The 26,712-nt window shown below is 39.4% G+C and overlaps 1 protein-coding gene and 1 pseudogene across 18 annotated transcripts in view; both read right to left on the bottom strand.

Moving 5' to 3' along the window:
- ncor2 (nuclear receptor corepressor 2) overlaps positions 1 to 26,712 on the bottom strand; it is a 225,847-nt gene that overhangs the window by 93,667 nt on the left and 105,468 nt on the right. For 11 of the 18 annotated variants that reach the window (XM_012969087.3, XM_012969081.3, XM_012969148.3 and 8 more), the window contains 10 exons: positions 26,467 to 26,519; positions 25,764 to 25,830; positions 23,496 to 23,668; positions 23,088 to 23,181; positions 21,377 to 21,409; positions 19,956 to 20,134; positions 14,113 to 14,167; positions 12,773 to 12,871; positions 2,078 to 2,184; positions 717 to 886 (listed from right to left, as the gene is read on the bottom strand). In XM_012969087.3, the coding sequence (XP_012824541.2) occupies positions 717 to 886; positions 2,078 to 2,184; positions 12,773 to 12,871; positions 14,113 to 14,167; positions 19,956 to 20,134; positions 21,377 to 21,409; positions 23,088 to 23,181; positions 23,496 to 23,668; positions 25,764 to 25,830; positions 26,467 to 26,519 (1,030 nt within the window). The remainder of the gene's footprint in view (positions 1 to 716; positions 887 to 2,077; positions 2,185 to 12,772; positions 12,872 to 14,112; positions 14,168 to 19,955; positions 20,135 to 21,376; positions 21,410 to 23,087; positions 23,182 to 23,495; positions 23,669 to 25,763; positions 25,831 to 26,466; positions 26,520 to 26,712) is intronic. The other 7 variants (XM_012969123.3, XM_012969167.3, XM_002935285.5 and 4 more) reach the window with 5 other exon arrangements.
- LOC116408544 lies at positions 9,443 to 9,536 on the bottom strand (annotated as a pseudogene).

Genomic DNA, 26,712 nt, shown 5'->3' with positions numbered 1-26,712 from the left:
AAAAATGTCCAGTGATTTACAGTCACATAACTGAAATGATTCATATTCGGTTCAGCTAAACATCAAGAAGTAGGAACTCTCTAAAAATTCCAAAACATATCCTTGATTTTCTATATCCCTAATTTCTAGAGTCTCTAATGTTATCTTACCCCAGGAAGGTGCTCTCATTCTGTGAAAAATGCACCGATCCTTGGTAGTTTTCACCAGGGCAGGGTGCCACCATCTTTTTTTTTACTAATCCAAAAATCTACTGTGCCTTTTTAGACTTGGCATGTGCGTAGTACAGTACTAGCTGGAAAAGTTTTGTACTATGCACAATTGTCACTTAAGTCACTGGACCAATGTTCCCCCCTAAGCAGTGTGCTTGCTCATTCATGAATGCACAAATATTGAGTCCAGTAAACAAACAACATTTTATAAAAGTGTGCACAAAAGATCATTTTTGTACAGGCAGCCAAGAGATAAAAAGTGAAGTTGTATCAGTTTGAAAAATAAATACTTGAACAAGATTTCATTAACGTAAAATCCTTCATATTCGGTAGCCCCCTTTTTTACCCTTACAACTGAAATCTCCTATGAAGCAGACTGAAATGCCTGCCTGTTTTGGAAAAGCATTTGCTCCTAAAAGCCTGTGTTTTAGTCTGGACAATATAGTCAAATAAAGTAAACTATTGTAACAATCAGCGCTTATTATCGGTGAATTAAAAAAAAAGTACCTAAATCTGCATTTTGTTGGGGCGCAGTCGATTCTTCATTGGCCTCATTTGCCATAGACCTTGTAATCCTCCCCTTACGTCGGCCCTGGCTGTTGGCTGTTTTGCGCCCTTTTGCTGTCACTGCTTCTTTGTCATCATTCTCATCACCAGATGTGTCGTCATTCTTCTCCCTAGATAACCATTTAAAGCATGAGTTGTGCATTTGTGCTTGCTGCTGGAAGAAGCTGCGGTATTAACATTATCAGTCATATAATATCTATAATATGGGTTCCGATTTTAGAAGCATGAAACAAGCCCCAATAGGTAGATAAATAACGTTTGAGTACTAATCCATAAGGGGTGTGACAAACGGGGAGATTAGTCGCCGTGCGACAAATCTCCCCTCTCGCACGCAACTAATCTCCCCAATATGCCATCCCACCGGCTAGAATGTAAATCGCCAGTGGGCTGGCATACGCGGCGCAGTGATTTGCCAAAATCGTCGAAGTTGCCTTGAGAGGAAACTTCTGCGATTTTGGCGGCGCGTATGCCATCCCACCAGCGATTTACATTCTAGCCGGTGGAATGGCATATCAGGGAGAATTGTTGCGCTGCGACTAATCTCCCCATCTGTCACAGCCCTAAAGCTGGCCATACACGTGGCGATCTGCCGATGTTTCGTGCGACCATCGGTCGCACGAAACATCGTCAGATGTGCCACACACCATTCAGGGCTGAATCGGCAGGTAAGGAGGTAGAAACAATAGGATTTCTACCTCCTTCTGCCGATTCAGCTCTGAAGGGAGATTTTGATCAGGCGCCTTCTATGGCGCCCGATCAAAATTTTCCAACTGGTCTGATCGGCGAGTCGGCCGATATCAGCAGCTTCCTGCGATATCGGTCGACTCGCCGACATACCATACACGCACCGAATATCGTACGAAACGAGGTTTCGTACGATATTATCGGTGCGTGTATGGCCACCTTAAGGGTAGCTAGCCTAACAAAATTAAAGAGTTTAGTATGATATAGACAGTGGTGTTTTAGCCTATATATTCACTTTTCTTCTGAAGTTTATAGGCTTGCTGCTATCTTGTGGGCTTACTTATCCTGGCATGGAGACAAAGTCAACTCAATTACAAGAAGAAACCAGAAGTAAGAATAACAATAAAGTTGTGTCATCCAAGCCATCAGTTTTTTAGTTGCCAAGGACACTCTAAAAATATAAACAAAGTCTTCAAAGGACAACATCCCAAACAGGTTCTATATAGGATAGATGAAGCATTTTATGGTATGCAATTAGATGCTTAATGCCTATGAAGAGAGCGGTTATTTTACTGAAGTCACTCAAAAAAAAAAATCAAACCAGAAAAGCAACCTACTTTCCAGGTTCATCCTTTTCATTCTCCAGGTCTTGCTTGTATTCGTCTCTATCACCCTCCTTTTCTTTTTCATCTTTTTCTTCCTGGTTAGAGCGGGGCATCTGCTGCTGCAAAGGAAGACCAAGCATGAGCAGTCGCACATCTTGTTCTAAGCTTTTAGAGTTTAGGGATGCACCAAATTTTTCTTGGATTTTTTTTAAATAGCAATATCTCCATGACCTTCACAAAAGATTTTAACAATTTTAAAAAATATATGCAAAATCTTATTTGAGTATTAATATAGCATATTATGTGAAAAAAATGTAGTGATATGATATATTATGGCCAGTATTCTTATTATTACATATTCTGCAGCACTGTACAGTAAATGTGTGTATACCTTAAACATACAGATTTAAATACAAAAACAACCAATAACGATATGAGAGGTAACGAGGAGCCTTTCAAAATGATCTTAAAGAATTCTAAAGAGTATCAATCAAAATTACATAACAAGCTCCCGTGCACAGAGTGTAGCTAGAGTGATGAGATAAGCTTGAGATTTAGGGGCGTAGCTGTATTTATTAATATTGGAGACAAATATCCCCGTTGATGTTGCCCAAAGCAATTACTAATTGCTGACTGGTTGTCATGGGCAACTTCACTGGTGATATTTGTCTCCAATATTAATAAAATATGCCCCCTGGTGTACATTAAAGGACAATGAAAGGTTAATATAAATTAAAAGTAAGTCTAAAGGCATTCTTTTTAAGTACTTACTGCATATCTAAATTCCCAGATCCCTGCTTGCTTCTCTGAGATATGGTGCTGGCAGCCTACAGCAGTGTGAAGCCTACAGTGACATCACTGAAATCTCTCTCCCCTTCCTGTAGGTGCCAGCGGCAGCTTTCCTATTCTCTGAGCATGTGTGTAACTTGATCCTGTCTGCTGTTCTGAGCTACACATGCCCACCAGCCAATCAGAAGTGGATCTGGCAGAGGGGAGGGGGGGAGGTAATGAAACACGTGCAGTATGAAGCAAGGAGGGAAAGGAAGGGAGAATACCTTTTTAGAGATGGCTGCCTGTTCTAGAAAATGTGAAGTAAGCATGACTGAGTAAATATTTGATTAGGTGAGCCAAAAGTGTGACGTTTTTACTAAACAATAGGAGGACTATTGGGCAGTATGCTGTTTAAATTTTGACTTGCATTCTCCTTTAAGTAGGAGTTCTAAGCATGGCTATTTATTTATGTGCCAAAACCATGTATGTTTTTCTCCTTGGTAATATTCTATTTCCAGAGTAGCTCAGTAATCATCACGGCATCACCTCCACACTTTCTACCAAAACTGAGTTTCCTGTGGAACAGGCACATCTATTGGTAGATACACACATTGTCCACACATTGTATCTACCAATGGATGTGCCTGTCCCACAGGAAACTCAGTTTTGGTAGAAAGTGTGGAGGTGGGAGTTGGCAACTGTGGACCACTGCCTTTGCTACTTTTAGAGAAGAATGGGGCCATATAACATACAATCATATCCCTTACAACAAAACACTACAGGGGTCTGACACCTTATGAACTGCAATATATGACTACCTTCATAACGATCTTATGGGACACAGATGCTATTAAATTGAGGCCAAAGCTCCCCCCCGCTTTACCTACAATCTCACCAGTGACCTCTCGCCTCTTCCTCCCTACTGTAACAAGGGCTCACTCTTTTTCATGATTCTTAATATTCTTATTTTCCTTTTTTCATTTATCTTCTTTGCTTTTAACTTCCTTGCTCTGTTTTAACAACTTTTGTTTTTTCTGAGAAAATTGATCAGCTAAACTTTTTCTCTTCCAACTGCCATTAAACTAATATAAAGCCCTTCAAAACCTCAGAGAAGAGTATGGATTTTTCCTTTGATATTTCATTTTCTTTCAGAACATCCAGTAATCAACCTGTGCTCCATGGATGGTAGGGGACAATGTAGGTTTTGTAACAAATACTTTACAGGAGCAAATAATTGATTTGTATTGTTATGATGATTTTAATAATAAATACATAGCATTGACATACATTGACATAGCATTATGAACATCTATTAATTGCTCAAAGATGCATAGATGTTTCTGATACAATGCCTATCACTATGGGTACATGAGTATTATTACTATAGAAAGGATCTAAAATATATTCCTAGAAGGAGACATAGCAACATTTGTACTAATACGGTTACGTTTTTTATTTTCTCCACTTTTTATTTTTTCTCCGTTTGTTCTTTCCTCTCTATTCTCTTTTTCTTTATTGGGTCCTGTTTATCGTCATCACTATGGCATGTTGTATACTATATATGTACGTATATTCACATTGTTTTTTTCACATTGTTGTGTGCACACTGTTTTGGGGGGTGGGCCCTGGCCGACATGTGAGTGACGTCATGTGTCCAATTCTGGCGCCACATAGTGTTTATCAGTGGGTTTCTTGTGTGTATCTTCACTTTGAGAAAGGCTGAGTTTTCAGCCGAAATGTTAGGTTGATGTTGGAATAAACTATTCTATTTGTCTACACCAAGTCCTGTGAGTGCGGCATTTTCCTACTTCTGCGTTCTACTAATATATTATATATATATATATATATATATATATATATATATATATATATATATATATATAAATAGTCCGACGTTTCAGTTCCTACAGGAACTTTCATCAGGGACCCTGATGAAAGTTCCTGTAGGAACTGAAACGTCGGACTAATAAAGAACCTCACTGATTTTGATGCCTTTTTGATGACTCCAATGTGAAAAATTGCCTGTGAGTGCCGGTCTTCTCTGCTGTTTTATACATTTATCCTACTGTCCAGGCACCCAGGTAGCGTTCCTAACTTTTGGTGTGCTGCTTTTTGAACTGTTTGTATATATATATATATATATATATAAATAGTTAATATAATGCTACATATATGCTAATTTTGTAGGAATAAAGAAACAAGGGAAGCTGTATATCTGTATATTGCACAGTGAAGCAGATCCCTATGTTGAAATGATGGGCTGTGGTCCTCAATCTCCAAACTATCTTGATACAAGTATCGGATCCCTTATCCGGAAACCCATTATCCAGAAAGTTCCGAATTATGGAAAGACCATCTCCCATAGACATACAAATACAAAATACAAAAGGCAGCTCCCCCCTCCTCTGTAACTGCATCTCATACAGCACGGGTACCCAAACGTTCTTATTTGTGAGCCACAGTCACATGTAAAAAGACTTGGGGAGCAACACAAGCATCATAAAAGTTCATGGAGGTGTCAAATAAGGGCTACGATTGGCTATTAGGTAGCCTCTATGCACACTATCAGCTTACAGGAGGCTTTATTTGGTAGTAAATCTTGTTTTTATTTAGCCAAAACTTGCCTCCAAGTCAGGAATCCAAACTAACTACCTGGTTTGGGGACACATCCCCCCTTGGAGAGCAACATCCAAGGGGTTGAGAATCAACATGTTGCCCCCGAGCCACAGGTTGGAGATCACTGTCATACAGTTATGCAGAAACTCGTCCCATTAGGCAACTAAAAACCCATAAGTGGCTGCTTTAAATGGATAGGTTGGTTTCCTAACATTTGAATCCCTTTGTAAACCCCCAGGCTACAGCCACTTCCAGCTCCACTGCCAAACAAAATGTGATCTACATTTCAGGGTGTGTTGCTTATAGGATGTCAATGAGCACTCATTGATGAAATTAGCAAGAACATTATGTCGAAAAATGTAGACAGTCTACAGTCTTTTCAGATGATTAGACTCCTAAATGCTGAAGAACCAGTATCACTATGTCTCAACTTAACCCCAACACTGGTTTTCTGGAGTGCAGCTGCAATTCCCCATTTAGCCCCCAAACAACGAGAATGAAAGACATTTTGAGAAATAACTTAATCCAGGATTGGACCAAGTGACCCACTGAAATGTTGGTCATGCTCCACCAATACAATAGATTGTAGGGCCTCTGCCTTTAAGATGCCTATATAGAGTGTGCTATCCATTTGCCCAAACACTTAACAGAAACTTTGAATTAAATGATATGAATATATTCTTGCATACAGAAAAAGAAATTTTGATTCTGTAGTTTTTAATTCTAGAAAGTATACTGTTGAATGGTTTCTAGGGTTGGACTAAGCTTAGTAACCTTAAAGTAGTCTTAATAACACACTGGAAGATGAGGGCCTACATAGAAGCATACGTAAAGAAAAAATAAGAATCAAGCCAGAATTAATCTGCTTTCTAGTTCAGTTCATATCTGACCTTCCTAGGTTTGTCCAGGCCTCATAACATTAAATGTTTGCTTTCTGACAGAACTAGTAAATGCTAATGATTTCTGAGATAGTCGCTAAGGGTTACCAAACATGGGCAACCTTTGCTTCTTTGCTGAATTAATAACTAGCAATGCACCTAGAATTAGTGGTCCCCACACCCAAATCTTTTGCTGAAAAAAACCCTGAATGCATACTTCAATAAAAAGATCTAGCGTGCAGGCTTACATGCCAGTAATACTAAACATATCCAGAATTAGAATGTTTTTGGGCAGTCCTCTACTACAGTGAGAACATCACAATACTACAAACATCTGCTAAGCCTTCTTCATTTTACAAGCAGCCCCTAAGACCGCCTTGTGGATTAAAGGTTAGGTACTCGAGGCAGGTTTGTCATTTGGACAGTAAATATGATGCCTGATGCCAAAGGGGAAACTGTGAGGCTTGCTCTTCTCCCCACTGCCGTGAAAAAAAAAATAAAATAATCATATATTATATATATATATATATATACAAGTAGCAGCAGTATAAAATATGCATATCTACATACATTCAACACGGTATACACATGTTTAATTTTCCTAAATCTGTTTTATTAAAGGAGTTTGTCAGTCTCAATGGCAAAACACATTTTAGTGATGAGTGACATTACTGCTCTCAACAAAGTTGCCAAAATAAAAACGTAAGTAAATAAGCACAGGGGTAGCTGGCCTGCCCAACAGCTTGCAATCAATAGAAGATGGTTAAGTCTTAATATTAACATATAACACTGAAAAATGTATCAATAATTGGTGAAGTACAACTCCCAGAAACCCACGATACAGTAAAAGAACACAAAGAAGTTCTGTGTAGTGTCTTTTAGGAGTCAGCGTGACCCACAGCGATGGTGATTTTCAAGTAACAGTCCTCCCACTGCCAGTGTTTACTTCAAGAGATTTTACAAGTCCCCCCCCCTCCTCTACATGGTACCACCCCCTTAAAGTGGGACAGAACTCTAGAAGAGTTTGTCATGGCTAAAGTCCAGTACTCTCCCTCCATTCCTATAACTGCGTGTGTGCAGGGCTATAATTAGCACAGTGCTAATGAGAAATCTGTGTCAGGGGAGAGGAGTAAAGCAAAGCTACAGGAACAAGGTTTATTCTTTGCTTCGGAACAAGTTGGAAGGGGGAGAAGTAGGCAGAACAAGAGAGAAAGGAGGGGAGAAGCTGTGTGTTAGTAGAAGAAAGTCTGACATGACAACACAGGGACATGTAATACAAGAAAGATTAACGTTCGGAAGAAACATATAAACGTTACATAAAGAAGAGGAGAGCTCCAACCTGTTTTTCTCCAGCCTTTTGGCTGCTAGAGTTGTAGATTAACAACTGGAGAGCTGCAGGCTGAAGATTACTGCTTTATGTAATGCTTGTAGCCGAACACACAGACTCACCACTCTTCCTCCTCCTCCTCCCGCAGCAGTTCAACAGGACTCTTTCCTGCCCATCTACTTACTTCCAATTAAACGCTATTTCCTTTCCACTTTTGTAGGTTCCAAGCTTCCATAGTGGCCCCCTGCTATACAGCCTGGAGTGTTCTAACCCCTGCTAGGCAGCTGCAGACCTACGGAGCTGGGGACCTGCCCAGTCGAGCGCTGAGCCTCCACACTTCCTGGCCATTTGCATAGCTAAGACTTTAACTTAACCACAACATTCCTGCAGCGATTTTGCAATGTGGAATAATGCTTGATCACTCGGTGAATCGCCCTTTAGATATGTAAGGCATGGGTGCATGCTGTGTAACATATAAACAGCAGTGTCTGTGCAACGTGCCTACAGCTGGCTCACACTGGCTAGCTGCAATCTACGGGATATCTTCTTGTGCCGGGGAGAGAAGGATCCCAACATATCATACATATATATATACAGGTATGGAATCCCTTATCCGGAAACCCATTATCCAGAAAGCTCCGAATTACAAAAAGCCCATCTCCCATAGACTCCATTTTACTCAAATAATTCAGAATTTTAAAACGGATTTCCTTTTTCTCTGTAGTAATAAAACAGTACCTTGTAATTGATCCCAACTAAGATATAATGAATCCTTATTGTATGCAAAACAATCCTGTTGGGTTTAATTAATGTTTTATTGAATTTTTAGTAGACTTAAGGTATGGAGATCCAAATTACGGAAAGATCCCTTATCCAGAATACCCTTGGTCCCGAGCATTCTGGATAACAGGTCCTATACCTGTACATACATACACACACACACACACACACACACACACACACACACACCTGAAACTGCTCCCTACCACTGCACTGCTGGGAACACACACAAATGGCTCAAACATCTGTGAGGCTCACCTGGAGTTAACAAATAGATATCCAGAGTAGCTGCAGGCAGATAAGAACTAATTCACTCCAATCAGCTCTTTAAAGGAAAAGTAACACTAAAAATTTTTAAGTAAAAAAATCTATTCTACCCTGCCCCAATAATCTGCCCTAACCTGCACACTATTTATTATTTTGAACGCTTTATTAGAAAATACCTGCTTAAACTTCCTATACAGAAGGAAGGCTAGGATCGATCAATCAATCGTCGCATAGTGGATTCTGCCCTGCATTGCCGTATCACCTTATTTCAAATGACCGGAAGCCAAGTTTTAGCAGGTATTTTCTAATAAAGGTATTCAAAATAATAAATGGTGTGCAGGATAGGGCAATTATTGGGGCAAGGTAGAATAGATGATGATATTGTATCATCCTTGAGTACCTTACCCGAAGGCGTGGGTTCTCTCGATGCCCATGTGCCCGAGGACAGCATGTGCGGGCAGACCCACCTTCGCCGAAGCTAGGGCGGGGACCACCAAGTCTAGGCCTAGGGTCAAGCCCAGAGGACTATGACACCTATCCCGGGTGCACAAATCCAACACAAAAAGGGTGTGTTAGTGTACGGGTGCAATGCTATTAATTGCCTTCTTCAGGCTCCAGCTGGTGCAGTTTCAAAAATAAAAATTGTAGAGCATGATTAGGCATAATAAGCATGTGCAAAGCCCCCGACAAAAAGGCCGGCAGCTCTTCCCTAATGGGAACACAGCTTCTCCGCTTTCATCAAGCTCCCCACTTCATCACAAGTAGCAATTATCTGATCTGAAACTGATAAGAACAGATACTACACTTGATCTTAACAAGGTAGAATAGATATTTTACTTAAAAAATGTAAGTAAAATATCCCACCGGCTAGAATGTAAACCGTCAGTGGGATGGCATACACATTGCTGTGATGTCCCACAGTCGCCCGAAGTTTCCTCTCAAGACAACTTCGGTTGACTGTGGGACATTGCATCGATTTACATTCTTGCCGGTGGGATGGCACTTCGGGGAGATTAGTCGCCCGCGGTAATGGAGATTTGTCGTGGGGCGACTAATCTCCCCGCGTGCCACTGCCCTAAAGGGCCAGTATAGAAATTATGATTTTAAAAAGCAGTAAAAGTTGGGTAGTATTTTTTTGGACAGCCCCATTTCTAAGTTAATATTAAATATAAAGTTCCTATAAATACATTTCTGCAAGTGCTATAACATTTTTAATGTCATCGCTGTATAATTAGCGTCAATGGGTAAAACAGTTATACAGGTATGTGATCCCACACCTGTAACTCATAGCAACTCTGCTTATATAATAGTATATATAAAAATATTTAATAAGTATAGAAAGAAAGCTAAATATATACAGAACATTATATTTTTTCTGGCCCTAGTTAAATGAAATATTGTTAAAAACATAAAAGGGGAAGTACACCCAAATATAAAAATGTTAACAATCAAATGAAATTGAATTCTAAGTAATATACTAATGCACAACAATTAAATTAAAACATTCCAATTAATATGGAAGTTATTTGTAAATGTTATTGCTGCTGAAGGCAGTACTTGCCTGCCCTTTGCTAATTCCTGCACTGCTAGTCCTGAATACATGTACTGTTAAAACTCAACAATGACAATGACATGCACAATTCTGTAATTCTATGTTACCCAACCACTTAGACTGTAAGTTCTATGGGGCAGGGACTCCTTCCTACTGTGTCTCATACTACATGGCACTTATTCCCTTTGTGTTTATACTTATTTATTGTATTTATTATAACACTTGTGCTCCGTGTGTGTAATTTTGTAAGATTGTACAGTGGTGCGTACCCTTGCAGCGATTTATAAATTCATACATACATACATAAATAGCATAACATACAAGGCATTGTGGAAATCAGAGACTTTGTGGGAGGAGAGCTAAGCACTGCTACTTTGTTTCAATACTATACGTAATCAGAAATAAGTACAGATGAGCTCCGAGGAGTATGTCAGTCTGGGAAGAAAAGCCTGTTGGTCACTGGGCAATCAGGGGAACTTCTGTCCTTCCTGTCCACTTACTTAGAAGATCTGGCCTTGTCCTGCACTCAGGAGGAAGGTAGAGGAAAAATACAGAAACTCTGTATCTCAGATTTAGTCATTACTCTAATTGCAGCTGAACAAGTGTTATGCACTGCCCCCTACTGCTTACTGGGCTCCAAACAAACTTGTTTATATGTACGAAAGGATTTGGCATAATCTTAGGGTGATGCCCACAGGGAGATTAGTCGATTGCAGTTAATCTCGGCTACCACAAGCAACTAATCTCTGCGTGGGCCATCACCCTTATAGGGAAGCAAATTATTATTCTACAGACACTGGTCAGTCATCTTTAATTGCATTAATTGTAACAGTACTAAAGACATAAAGGCCTGAGGTGCTCATTTAATTCCAATCACCTAAACTGATTGGCATTACAGTATTGTGACATTAAGAAAGTACAAGTATGGGAACTCTTATCCAGAATTCTTAGGGCATGGGGTTTTCCATACAGAGAATCTTTCTGTACTATGGATCTCCATACCTTAAGTCTGCTAAAGAAATCATTAATTAAACACAACAAAATTTGCCTATAATAAGAATTAATTATCTCTCAGTTGGGATCACTACAAGGTACTGTTTTATTATTACAGAGAAAGGAATAATTTTAAAAATGTGAATTATTTGATTAGAATTGGATCTACATGTGATGGCATTCCTGTAGTTCAGAGCTTTCTAGATAAGGGGTTTCCGGATAATGAACCACATACCTGTACAATGGGGAGAGAGGAATAGCTCTTCTGAATGTTAAAGAAACTGAGCCAACTTTAGCTAGACATCGGTTCAGATGGCGAACCATCTCCCACAATGTCATTTCATCTTAACAATGTTTATCGCACCTTGTTACGGAATGCTGCACCATCTTCTGCCATTGTGCCCCTTGTGAGCACTTAACACTTGATTGCCCTTGGATCATTTTCCCTACATAAAGGGCCTATACTGCAATGCTTACCTTTATATAAGGAAGCAACCTTATTCCTTGTATTGCAGTAGTTCTCGCATTACACCCCCCCCCCCCCCCCCCCCCCCCCCCCCCACACACACACACACACACACACACACACACTAAACTCCTGAGTCTTCAACAAAAGCATAAAAGAATTTCTGGATTTAAAAATAAATAAAAAATGAAAATTTGTCACTTCGAGCAATGGCACTTTATCTTGTCACCCCTGCTTAATCTCCTCCACCTTGGGCAACAAAACATCAGAAAACCCATCTAAATTGGTAGCTCCATTTGATAACCTCTATCTTCCCTATGGCACTTCTGTTTACAATCTGATGGTCTAAATATCAAATTGCTTTCTCATATCCAGCAGATGTGCGATATTGTCAAATATGAACAAAAGCCTAACTAAAGCAGTAGGACAGAAATGTTGCACATTATGTTTTGGGTTTCTGTACCAGCTCAAGGCAACCACAGCCCTTAGGCAGGGAAGATCTGTATCACTAAAGATGCCCATTAGCTCCCCATCTTCTTTTCTGCTAATTCACTGCACATGCTCTGTGCTGCTGTCACTTACCTGAGCTTAGGGACCCACCCACAATATACTGTATATATAGAATATAAATGTCACAATATAAGGCTGATTAGTAAATAATACAGATTATTGTTGCATGGCAGCTCAATGCAACTAGCATCAGAAATTAATAATCAGCACTGTAGTATCAGCTTATAAAACAGACAAACCTCATTTTCTGCTTGCTAATTTGTGACAATCCCTAAGCTTAGCTTCTCAACAGCTGCTCAGAGCACACTGAGCATATAAGTGTTGCAGACACTTCTAACAGATTCCATTATGGTAACCCCTGGTGATAAAGTTAAAGTACTGAATCATTACTACTATAGAGACACTAAAACAGTTTCAGTATATAAAGTTTAGTATATAAAATATGGTATTTCTAGCTATATTCATTTTTCGGGTAAAGTTCTCCTATAAACCTGGGTTGGTGGTAGCTAGCACATACTGAGAACATGTACTATAGTCAGTTGCTAACCTGGCTCTTTCCCCGGCGCCGATAATTCCTTCTTATGAGGCTTTTGTAGTTTTCATTCTTTTTGGTCAGGTAATAGAAAAGCACGCAATCTGAAACAGTCTGCAACACACAAGAATAATATACAGGATAAATACAAAGGATAATTGGAACATACAGAGGGTTCAGGAAAGCCCTGGTTACTTGTGCATGGAATCTCTTTCTTCTCACGCACAAACTTTTTTTTTTAATTGTACATTATTATTCTTTTAGGGTAAATGTCTCTTTACTGCATGTCTTAGCTTGAGTGCACCCAGGTAAACCCATCTAAATAGGGGAAGAACTGACCTTAGGAAAACTGTCTGTTTATGCTATTGTACGTGCACAATGAATTGGTTACCCTTTAGATCTTTTTTTACTTACATTGCATTGCAACATATCAAAGAAATTGCATGTTAATGCAAAATCACTTCACTGAGACAGAGAGAGAGAGACAGAGAGCCAGACACAGAGAGTAATAAACCTTTTTTTATTTCTGCATTTATATATATATATTATTATTATACATTTTATATATATATCTGTAAGTAATAATCATCCGTGGCCGGCACTCCCTTCAATACTTTGTCAAAAATGTATTGAAAAGATATTGTTTAAAACCGACGTTTCGGTCCTCATTAGGACCTTTCTCATCCTTGAGAAAGGTCCTAATGAGGACCGAAACGTTGGTTTTAAACAATATCTTTTCAATACATTTTTGACAAAGTATTGAAGGGAGTGCCGGCCATGGATGATTATTACTTTTTGCATACTCATATTTTGGCTGTGCACCCCACAGGATATTGAGCCTTGGAGTGCTGACACTATTTGGATTATATATATATATATATAGTAAGCACAAACCGCACTTACAGGACTTGTATGAAGCAAAAAAATGGCGTTTAATTCAACAGTTCAACGGTTAAGGCTCAAGCCATCTTCAGGACATCCTTGAGTCTAAGCCAAAACGTTGAATAAAACACCATTTTTTTTGCTTCATACAAGTTCTGTGAGTGTGGTTTTTTGTGTTTACTAATTATGCTATGTTAACCACGCACCCAGACATTCCTGGACTTTTTATATATATAATCATATTCCTGCTCTTTCATACAGCTTGATTTACAACAACGGTAAAACATTAAAAAACTAGCTTTACACAAAACAACCAATCAGGCATTAGTTACTCTGGATATCAATAAAGCATTGTGCTCTCCTGTACTAAATATGTGATAGTTAATGGTTTGCTAAACTTAGTGAACCCATGTGATATTTGCTTTGGTTTATAAACATGTTCCAATCTGTGGCAGACTGATACACAGACATACCTTCCTTTCCAAGAATGAGGCAATGAACACAAAGTTCTTGGGCTGCTGTATAAACCTATAAACAAAAGGAAAAAGGGATTAGATGCCAGACATGGGCCAGTATTGCTGCTGAATTGGCAGCTTACGGGTCCATGTATAAAACCAAAATGATGATCTCCTAATTGATCTAGTTGCGGCCAGGCTAGAAAATCCCCTCCGGTAAAAACTAACTAGTCCCTTTCTGAAAAGTCTACACAGGCCCTTAAAGGATATGTACACCCCACACACAAAAATTTACTCAGTGAACAGCCTCTTTGAAATCTTTCAATACCTGCCACTCTGGTTGTCCAGAGGTTAATAGTAAGACTGTATTTATGATGAAATGTACGCTGAATAAGGGTCTGTGTGTGTGTGTATGCTGTTTGCAGATTTAAATGTAACTGATTATGTATCAGAGGAAAAATGGCCACCAGGTGAAAGCTGCTATTTGCTTTAGGAAAAAGTGATGGTGCTGGCAAACAGAGGGGATATATGCAGTACAAATTATGCCATTTGGGTGGGGGAGATGTGCCCAACTGATATACATTGTACCCAAATGTAGGCTTTACATGTCCTTTAAAATATATATATATATATATGAGCAACGTAGCTCAAAAGACCTCAATAGAAACTTATCTGTTGGCCCAACCCTACATTTCCCTTGCTGGGGACCACCAGTTGTAGTTATTCACCTTCTGATGTTAATAAAAATCTGAACCTTGTTGCATGTTTCCTGACATAGATTAGTTTACAAACCAGCTGTGTGTTATTATACAGTTTTAACACTGACAAAAACTTGATAAAGCCTTGAGAACATGCAGAGACGTCGTACATTTCTTGTATTTATTATGTCTTATCCTTCAGGACTAGATATTTAAGCTGGGTCAGGTCATTCTTTAATAAACACACAAGTAGTATTTATGCTCATTCTAAAGCAGAAAGAAAGACAATGCAAAATGTATTTTTATAATTAAACTCTTCTAGAGCAGGAGCACACATAGACGGAAAGGCTTTAGTCACAATGGCAGCTCTCATCACATTCTGAACCTGTCAGTTTTACTACTTAGTAAAAGTAATGCTCAAATAAATATTTTGCCAGATTTAATTTCATAAAAAGCAAATAGTGCAGGTACCATGGGCCCAGTGGAGCCTGGACTGATGACTTTTCAATACTGATCTGTAAAAAAAAGGTGAGCATCAAAGAACCTTTTGAGGATTGCACCTCCAGTGTTATCTGAGCTGATCATACATTTAAGTTGAAGAATCAGACAAGCAAAGGTGCAGATTATGTCTTCACTGTTAACAACATATAGCAGTAAAAAAGAGCTATGCTAAACTGGTTGCAGATAGATGGAAAAAAAAAATTATATATATATATATATATATTATTCGGCATTTACATCAAAGCTTTTGTTGTCTTTTCTATCTCTTGCTAAAAGCTCTGCATGGTGTTTGTGTAAGAATTTTCAGAAAATTGTGTGATTAATCAGAGATTAGCTACATGAGTATGCCGGGTCAGGTGCAGAATGCTGTGTAATACTTTAAAAATGTATTAGAAATATTTCTTGGAGCAAAGCTTCAAAGCTTTTAACTGGAATTAGAGGCCAGAAAGACAGAGCTAGAGAAACTATGGTTTCTTTCCGGATGAGAATATGTATAGAGTGGCCAGGTTTCCCATTAAAGGAGACATATCCTATAAAAATTAAGAATGTACCAGGGAATTATACTCCTCTAGATATAGAAGGATTGTGCTTTAAAAAGTTGTGTTTCTGACTGATTTATTGAGAAATTCCACAAAAACCACACTAGCCCCGCCCATCTGTGCCACTTCCTGCTGGCTGAATTCTCTGGATGTGCAGGGGGGGGCCGGCGGCCCTCTGTACACTGCACTGTAGGATAGGAACCAATCAGCAGCTACGCTGACCTGATAGGAAACTGAAGCCTGTCTTTGCTTGTGTGAGTGCAGGGCTGTGATTGGCTCTCCCCCTCCTACTGTGCTTCTGGCAGGGACCGTTAGGACACACCCACTCATCATGGTTGCCACCTGGCTGGTATTTCATTGGTCTAGCTGGTAAGATACCAGCCAAGACTGAGGCTAGTATTAAAAATTTATTCGCAATGTACTTGACGTTAAATTTGTAAGAACTAGTCATTTTGGCACCAGGCCACCTCTTATCCGGCCCCAACTCTCCTCTTTCTTCCCTTTCTAGCTTCCATACTCATGAAATCCTTTTTCGGCTTCCACGCTTGATGATGTAACTCAGTGCTGTCCAACTTCCGTGGTGCCGAGGGCCGGAATTTCTCTATCATACATGGTGGAGGGCCGCTAACGGAAGCCAGTTTTGACCACTCCCCCTTTTTAAACTACACCCACTTCAAACCACACCTATTTTATCACAATGGTGGTAGCACAGCAAAATCCCAAATGCTTGGTCCTTACAGCGAGGATATCAACCATCATTCATATGTGAAAGAATTATATTATGTCATAATAAGTTAAACCTTTAAATCCATATGCCTCCTCCTCCCCTGTGGATAGCACAGCAACCCCCAGCACATAATTACACATATTAGGGACCATTTAATGGCTATTTCCAACTGCTAACAAACCCATAACAAACCCCTGCCTGGTTCACCTCCCACAGACAGCATAGGGCAGGCAGAGTATGGCACACACAGGCAGCACTTTGTCTGCCCTATGCTGCCTGTGTGTGCCATACTCTGTCTGTCTTATGCTGCCGGTTTGTGCCATACTCTTCCTGCCCTACTCTGCCTGTGTGTGCCACACTCTGCCTGTCCTATGCTGCCTGTGTGTGCCATACTCTGCCTGCCCTACCTGTTTGTGCCATACCCTCCCTGCCCTATGCTATGTGCCATAATCTGCCTACTCTATGCTCCCTGTGTGTGCCATACTCTGCCTGCCCTATGCTGCCTGTGTGTGCCATACTCTGCCTGCCCTACACACAGGCAGCATAGTACAGGCAGTACCTACAATGTCTAAGGTGTGAACAGGTGAACAATGGGGGTGATTACAGCCTGAGCCTGAGGTTTGAACAGTGCAGGGGGTTAACAATGCAGGGATTAAAAGGTGTGAACAACACAGGGGACTACAGGTTTAAACAATACAGCCTGATTAAAGCCTGAATCAGAGGTGAGAACCATGCAGGGGGGGCAGTTTATCTCAGTACTGATACCATTTAAAGCTTACACAAAGGTAAACCATCAAAGCAGCCAGACAGGTGAGGGGCCACACAGAGGGGGGGAGGGGGGCCAGTTGGACAGCACTGATGTAACTGATCCCCTTGACACTGTAGCTCCACTCCTGTGATGTCACAACCTGCCATCTTTTGTGCCCGCCTCCCGCATAGATCTTAAAAATATGTTTGCGGAATATGTTGACGCTTTATAAATAAATGTTAATGTAATGTAATGTAAAACCTTAGGATAAACACAGACCCAGAACCAGCCCCTACACTTGCCTCAGCCTACCACTGTGACTGACCCCGGACTCACTGTGTCAGCCCAGGTGCAGGCATGAGGAGTGGATTTTGGGGGCCCAAACGTGGGAGTATGCATTTCATCATAACAATCAGTCCTGATACATACACCCTCTCATTTTTACACTGCCACCATCACTAAAATGAGATCTCCATCTTCACATAATAAACAAAAAAAACAAACAAACCGCTGTTTGTTTTGGTTTCATGCACTGACTGGTGCTTTGCCTTTGAAATATAAACACCTCTGCTCACAGATATACAGAATATCTACAGAATACATTGGGGCAGATTTATTACAGATAAATATCAGGGATCCAGAAAAATTGGCAGCAGGTCAATTTATTTTAAGGTTTAACTGAAAAATGTATCAATGTAGACACCTAGCTGCCAGTCTGCTCTATAGAGCAGCAGCACTGGGCCCACCCATATGTATGCTTGCTCCCCACTTCAGTGCATTTAGCCTTATGTGAAGCACTTTGCTGATAACATACATCTATAGTTTTACTAATAGGTAGTTTGCCACTGCTCGCAGGGACCATTTTCCCACTGCCCTAAAGACTCATGGTGTAATGCAACACTTGCCTCATCTTGTACCACTGAGGACACTGTGAACTTAAGGGAGAGGGGAACTGGTTCCAAAGAGAACAGCAACAGACTATTATAGTTTCCATTTTGTGGAATCCGGTACATCTGAGTAAAAAAAAATATATATTTATTCTAGTGTTTATGTGCTTTTTCTACATAAAACCATCTGAATAAGCTCATATAAAAAAGGGGGTATATTTACCCTGTAAGCTAGTTTTCATACAGGTCACCAGCTTGAAATGCTACAATTTGCCAAAGCAACACTGAAGTGGTTTAAAATGAGAGACTAGCAATATTTGTAGCAAGAGTTTTTGGCTGTTGGGGTCAGTGAACTCCCATTTAAAAAAAGGGTAGAATAGAAATGGTGCACACAAATCTTTGCACCTGTCAGTAGTCACTTGCATTTCTCACTGATGGAAACTTTCTAGCAGCTCTTTAGCTATACAGAGCACAGGGCTGTTGACTGTGGGACATGTGACATGACACGAGCTGTTAAGAAGTCAAGTGAGTGCACAGGTATGAGAGAGTGCACTGAACTGCAGCAGGGAGGAGAGGGACTTTCCCTTGCAGGTTAAGAATGAAAGACATGCGTTTTAACTGCGTGTTTACAATACAAAAAAAATTCCAATGTCATTTTAAGTGGTTCTGCAGAAGTGCTCCATGTGGCTTTACAGAGAATAGGGTTTTTGAGAGAAAGCCTCATTTATAAATTTTGTATACCAAAAATGCAGTTTATCTGCAGAAAAAATGTTATTCTAAGCAATACACATTGTACATGATTTTAAAGTTATTTGTAATTGCTATTGTAAGTAGTATCTGTCTGTCCCTTGCTTTTCACTTCCCTCCAGGGGGCGGGGATCTGGAATTTTCCCCTCAAGCAAGGCAAGTGCCCCAGGTCTCCATAATTCAGTTTAAGGGTTATGTTATGTTTTTTTCAATTATTACACAACAAGTACATTTCTAAATCCATGATTTATTCTACTCTTCCAAAAACATTTCTCACTAACCACCACAACATTTGGTCAATCCAAGTCATGTGCATTGGCGCACTTAATAATAGCATGTGCATTAACGACAAACTGTCTACAGCAATGTATAACTGAGAACTGTATATTCATATCAGTAATGATTCACTTAATGGCTCCCCATTATTCGTTTTGGAGAAGGTAGGTTTAATTGTTTGTCTATGGGGACCATGATTGTTTAAGAGACCTCAAATCCACTGGTTTCCACTGAGATGAGTTCCCAAAGACCTGATGTAGGTATAGAACCAACCTGGGTCTTCATGAATAACAGAAATGTGGCATAAATATGAACCATTGCTTCCAAAATTATATCACTTATTATTAAGTATAAAGTAATTTTTCTATAAATGATCTAGAATAAATTCATTTCCTACATATCTCTCAGACCTGGCAGCACCTTAACACCTACTTATTGCATACAGATTTAGTCTTTCATTACAGGCCACTTTCAGTTAATGATCTTGCCCCCTTTACTCTGGAAAATTTCCTGCAAGCACCCATGCACGCAAGAGTCTTGTGACTTAAGTGTTGGGTAAAAAGCATATTGACCCTTGGATATTGTCCTTGGCCATTATTTCTGCAGAGAATCCCCATGTGATCTGAATTTATGTATTACAAGAAAAAATGTGCCTTCTATTGAAAATTAGAAGTTACCAAGGAAGTCCAAGAACATTTGTTTACTCTGTTTATATAAGCTGGACAAAAAGAAACTTACTTCTCCCTAAATGTGTCTTTTTCCTGTTCGCTCCACATGTTCATAACCTGCCGTTCCTTGTACACCTTCATGGGATCGTCCATAAGACCATTCATGTTAATAAACTTGATCCTCTGCTGTTCAGCATCAAACAACATGGGAGGAATGACTGCCAGCTGGCGCATCTGCCTCTCCAGATTCTGCAGGACACAAGGCAGCCATTAAAAATGTACCAGCTTTCCCAGGTCAAGAAAAAACATGGAATATGCCAAGATTGCACAACTAAGATACTAAAATGTATATTATTAAAATAGATACAATATTATACATACACTGCCTATACTATACTGTATATTGCAGATATAAGGCACTGAAAAAGCACCCAATATCACCCCCAAAATGTGAATGGTTTATGCAATCCTGAGACACCTCAGATTTATGTTATGCATTCTTTATCAGGTAATGTTTATATGGCGCGTGTGTGTGTTCAAATTTTTAAAAAATACTTTCTTTTTAATGTCCAACTTCATATTTGTGTAGAAAAGAGAATATGTTTTTTATAAATCAAGTTGTTGTAAATTAGATATTTGTTACTGATCGTAATGATCACAAGCTTAAATCCCTTGAAGGATTGTACACCGCATGAAAGTTAAAATCCATATGTGGTTTTAATGTTTGAATGGAATAAAGATTTTACCTTTCAACTGTTGTGCAAGCCTTCTACACATTTAAACCTGTGACTTCTCCCCAGCTTTGGGTTTAAGGCATTGGCACCCGGACCACTACAAGATTCGGGTGCATCTGACTTGGGTTATGGACACCTGGTCATGATATGACTGGAGAAAGTATAGAAATAATTAATCCTGTGCTGCAAATTAATTCCAGCTGAGCCACACTTCAACCATAGTGAATGCAATCAAAAGAAAAGAAAAAATGATGGGGGGGGGTGCTGCTGCACAGAGATGCACACATTGGGTGAGAAAGAGCAAATATCTGTGAGACTTGGTAACTGAAGGAAATATTCGCTGAACCAATTCTACAAAGATAAAATTATCTGATATGGGGAATGGAGGTAAAAGTTACAAGAAAATAAAGGTGGCAAATGGAGATGCCCCAAAAGTATCATCTCAAGCACCTATTACCCCCCTGGATTTTAGTATGCTGTATGCTCCCCCATATAACAAAGTGTTGAGTAAATGCATGATTATGATAATTTCTGTTACATATATACATTTAGTGGCTTGAAGTGTCAGTGCTCTATTTAATTTGGCATTGATGTGCATAATAAATACAACCTCTGTTATTAGTTATCCATACTACAGTTGGGTTACAGGACTAAAATGTAAGGACCCCCAGGCTCCTGACCTGTTCTTTATCCACTGCACAGGCCCTCAAACACTCACGTGGTGAGTAACTCAATGAAAATTGACCCCATTACTTACTAGCACCTTGAAACTGTATTCTTCTTCTGTTAGCTGTGGATTATAAATGTGCTTGGATACACTTATTGAGATTTTTTATCTAGATTTATTATTTAGCATATGAATTGATATGATCACTTAGTTAATTGCAGCCCTGTCCTTGCCTAATATATAAATGCAAGAAATGATTGAGCACATATATTTTTATGGTTCTTTTATAGTAATTTATTCTTTTAAAGGAGAAGGAAAGGTTAAAAACTAAGTAAGCTTTATCAAAAAGGTCTATGTAAATACGGGGTCCGCTGTCAAAAGATTTGTTGTCTCTTTGTTTTCCTCTGCCCTCTGCCGGAGACATGCAGCTCTCTCCTTTCTCCCCTCTCCTGCTCCCCCCTACCTAAAGAATGCTAAGAATTCACTCCCCACCGCTTAGGAATGTGGATCTAACCCAATCAGCAGGAAGCTTCCTCATAAGTCTTACAAACTGAGCATGTACACAGGTCTTGGTGCAGGAGCAAGGCATTATGGGAACTTTTTTTTCCCCCTATGAGGTTTCTGATTATCTGAACAGGAGAAATATGGGGAGATTTAAGGGCACTATTGAGAGAACTGAAGGTATGCCTGCAGCTTGAGATTAAATCTATTAGCCTTTCCTTCTCCTTTAAAGGTATTCATTTTACATCTGATCCAAATGTAAAATATTACATCTGGATCAGCCAGTTATTTATTTATTAAAAAATGTACATGTACATACTTTGACCTTTAAGGTTATTCTTATTTAGGGAAATAAAGTAAATGTAATTTAAATGTTCAGGTTACATTCTTTCTCCCCAATATTTATTATTGTTTAAAACTGTTGGCCCCTTAGGGAAAGGCTCAACAAGGCGTATTGTCACCCTGTGTACAAGTGCAGGCTGACAATCTGCCCATATGCCTGAAAAATCTTCTAATTGATTCAATGTTTCTGGGTGCAGGCACGCTCAGCCATTATCAGACAACTAACACAAGGCCTTTGTTTGCAGATTCAATGCTTTCGGGTGCAGGCACAACATTAAGGTAGAAGATAGGGTTAGGAGAGATATGTGCATTTAATCTCATAGAAAGTTCACAACCTTGACTCATAACTTCATACATTTTAATTCAAAGACTATGGCAGTGAAGGGGTGAAAATCCATGCAATCCATCTGATGATTTGGTTCTGTATTTTAACTCATACTAAAGTGCAGATTAAATAAAGAGAGGGGTGGTCTTAACATGACTTCAGTGGACACTTGGCACATGGCATTTCATCTGTGTATTTTATCAGAGACACCAAAGTTAAAAAGATATAGGTATAATGTTATTAAGCTCTGAATGCAACTTGGGAAAACCCAGAGCAGTGAAGGGGTTAAGGCACAAGACCTTGCTCTGTTTCAAATACAATCAGGCCTAGTAACACATTAATCCTTTTGGAGCACCCAAAACCTGCAGGAATGCAAAAGTAGGAGGTACCTGGATGTGAGAAATTGTACATTCCCTTGTGAGTTTGCAGCCACTAAACATATCACTTAAACATGAAAACATATTGCATGGAGATCAATCAGACACAATCTTGAAAGGTATATGACTAATACTTAAAAGCTACAGTTGAACAGTATATTGCATATCCACCCCTTGTACTTTACACCACAGAAGAAAAAGTGATTTGCACATACAAAAACTGCGGCCGGAAAGTCACTGTAGAAGGGAACCTTACCTCCTGCTCTGAGAGACCGTCAATAATTTCTGACACTTCGTGCTCACTGCGTGCTGCAGAAAAGGACAGGCTGCTTCCCCTCTGTCCTACCCTGCTGAGAAATGGAATGGAAACGTTCAGTCACATGCAGCAATGCATGAATATGTTGTATGGATGAGCAGCTTTACATGCTATGGCAAACATGTGGTGTTGTCTGTTACCCAGAACCCTTTCAGGTGTCACCTCTCTGAAGAGTTACAATGTGCCATTAGTGGAAGAGTTCATATGCTGAGGACTTCCCATACCAGTCAGAAGCTGCTTGGATGAGTAGTGAAACATCTTCAATGATTACTTAAGTCCGGTTGCTTTATAATATAATAAATATAAGATGGAAACCTAGAATAAACATGATATACATCATATACCAACCTTTGCATGCGTTCCTGTAGTTCCCTCTGCTTGCGGATCTCCGGAAACTGTTTTTCATAATACTCTCTTATTTTGCTCTCTTTGGCTCGTCTTCGTGGGTTGTTCTCAATCCGCTCCACTTTCTTTTCCCAGGCTTCCATTAACTGGTCATAGCGCTGACACAGTTTCTGCTCCTGTGAATGTAAAGAAGGCATGAGGCCTACTAACCAGTGCTTTGTTTATCAAAAGAATAAGAACATAACATTAAATAATATTTAAAAACAGATTTATCTAAATTCTAATGCTGTAAGTCCCTCAAATATTTTGCTTGAACAACAACAAAAATACAGCATCGGCAAGAACTAACATTCTCAGCTAAAAAACAAAGGATTTCACGCAACACCTACATACTGAAAGTAGCTATGCAAATGATCAGCTTTTGGCACGACTGCGCTAAATTATCCTTATTATCATTATTTCATCATAAGAAAGATTTAAGTGAGGATACGTGGCCACCTTCTGAAACATTAAGAGTTCTGCCTAAAAGCTGCCTAAAATTCTAGTCAATCCAACTATTTGGAATTGATGGGTCCTAAACAAACACACCTAGTTATACACCAGCCCACGTGTCAAGTGGCACAAATACGCTGCCTAGGCATGTATGCCTTTGTGCCAACTGACACCTTTATGTTAATGCATATTTCTTTGATGAATGTTGATGCAGTAAGTCACAGGTTTAAGCAATGGGCCAAAAGCCAAAGAATAGTTTATTCAAAATGATATGCTGGAAAAAGAAGATAATCAATATAAAAGTATCCATGACTAAGGGCTGCCATACCGAGGATGCAGATTTCTGTCAGGGCTGCCTGGTTGCAGGCTACCTACCCATAAGACTGGGATTGGCTGGCATCCTAGGTGCAAAGTGCTAAGTGCTACTGGCATTCCTACACAGCCTGGGAGAGCAGCCAGCTAAAAGTGGAATGGCTTGTGCTGGAAAGGTTTTAATAGGGAAAATTTCATGGATGTGGCACAAAAGGTAGTTTTTAAAGGCAATATTTTTCTATTATGAAATAGCAATGTAATCAAATATGCAAAGTTTGCTAAAGATCTAGTTACCTACAGCATCAAATCAGCAAGTAGCATTTATTGGTCACCTATAAATATGGCACTAAAAAAAACATACATATGGCCTCCTCTGCTTCATATCTGTGTGCGCTGAGAGGATTAAAAAGCCACTTGTCCTAACCCCCCAGACCTAAGCCATACCCTATGCAATCCCTATCCAACCCTACCAACATCATGTACATACCTGTGTCTGACCTTCCCAGCCCTGAAATCACCAGAGGAAAAAGGTGGTAGCCTGAGGTTGCAGACGGAGTGAACTATGGGCAGATTAAGGCCCATCATCCACCTGCAACCCATTATGAAAGTGTTGTGCCAGCCTGAATCCAACTGACCTGAATGGTCATGTGGAGCTCTGCTTAAAGTTTGTACAAAGCCACAGCTGGCCCTTGTCTCCATTATTCAACCAAAGTATCAACGAGTGCTGTAGACTGGAATTTCTCAAATTATTTATAACTGCTAGTGATCAGTGAAATTTTTACCAGATATGGATTTGAGGAAAAATCCCAAGTGTTGCCAATCAGAATTTTTTTTGCAAAACTGCTGCAAACTTTGCAGCAAAAAAATGCACATAAGCTCCAATGTATACTGCATTGAAAAAAAATGATTGTCGTATTCGCTCATCACTAATAACCACACTAGAAGGCACAGATTTGCAAATAAATAAGTACAGGGACCCAGCATATTGGCCTCTATCGCAGAATTAGTTTCCATGTGTGAATGCAGCACAGTAAAGCAAACTTTATTCTCCCAGAAGGCCACAGCAATCATACAGAGGAGAGGCTACGCTTCTGTACTTTTAATTAATTCTACCCTGTATTCTGCTAGATCAGCGTCTGCTCTTTCGTGCCATTAAGCTGTCCTTTGGCACAGAAACACTGCACAGTAGGCACCGCAAAGTGATGCTAATTAGAGTTTTCTTTCAACTTGACTCTCGCTAAACCAAGACCTTAGTAAAAGGTCGTCTAAAGCCCCAAAAGTCTCAGTGAGTAAGCACGGCGATTTCTATATTCTAAAGAATATGCTATACACTATATTTGCTTATTATGCTTCTTTACATTTCAAAGTCACAGTATTGTCATAGCCTCCCTCCTGTTTAGGGATAATATTATTTTATTATGATGCCACATTATACCTATTAAACCTAATATATATCCTACAACTTACCCACTGCTTCCGTGCATGGTTTCGTCTTTTAAAATACAGTATCAGCTTCTTTCGCATCGTCTGGTTTCTGTATGCAATGAAGAACATTTCATGCATGTATTTTTATTATTTACAACCTGCCAACATATTCTGCAGCGCTGTACAACAGAAGGCTTTATACAGTTAACATACAACGTACACACTAATACCGACATACACAGGAAATATAATAAGACAATGCTCATTAAAGCTTACCACCTAGGCCTGTTTAGGACTAGCACACACAGTGGGGCTCATTTATAAATACTGGGCAAATTTGCACCTGGACAGTAACACATAGAAACCAATCTGTGATTAGATTTTTCCAGCCAAGTGCAGGTAGAAAAATGAAAGCAAATATTTGATTGGTTGGCATGGGTTATTGTCAGGGTGCAAATTTCCCCAGTGTTTATAAATTACCCCCAGAATGTTTTAACTTTTGCTTAGATGCTGAAGGATCCTGGGAGTTGCAGTTTAAAAACATCTAGGCCCTCAAAGTTAAGAAACAGGAATCTAAAGTTTGTATATGTGCCTATATGAGCCTATATGTGAGTCCAGTAACATGGAGCTTAACTCCAGTATAACTTACAGTATAAAACCCGAAGAACTCGAAACTCAGCACAATATTGTATAGTATGTAAAAATGTAAAAAATTTAAATAAATTGACTAAATCCAGACACTCACATTTTAATGTTCTCGTGATATTGCTTCGTATCTGAAGGTTGGTTGTATAAAGGCTAGAATGAAAAAGAGAAATTGTCATTAATCAAATGCCACTAGACCCTGGACTTGTACTACAGAAATACTGGGCTTGTTGACTTGCATTTGTCTATGTGCTGCTATGAGTCTTACATTCTTTAGAAACCTTTAAAAAGGTTTTATGTATTTAACTAATTCAATTATATTTATATATTATATATAATGGAGTAC

The sequence above is a fragment of the Xenopus tropicalis genome, chromosome 1 (assembly GCF_000004195.4).
Source record: "Xenopus tropicalis strain Nigerian chromosome 1, UCB_Xtro_10.0, whole genome shotgun sequence".
Lineage (NCBI taxonomy): Eukaryota > Metazoa > Chordata > Amphibia > Anura > Pipidae > Xenopus > Xenopus tropicalis.
Note: the sequence above shows the minus strand (reverse complement) of the source record. Positions and strands in the feature narration are given on the sequence as shown.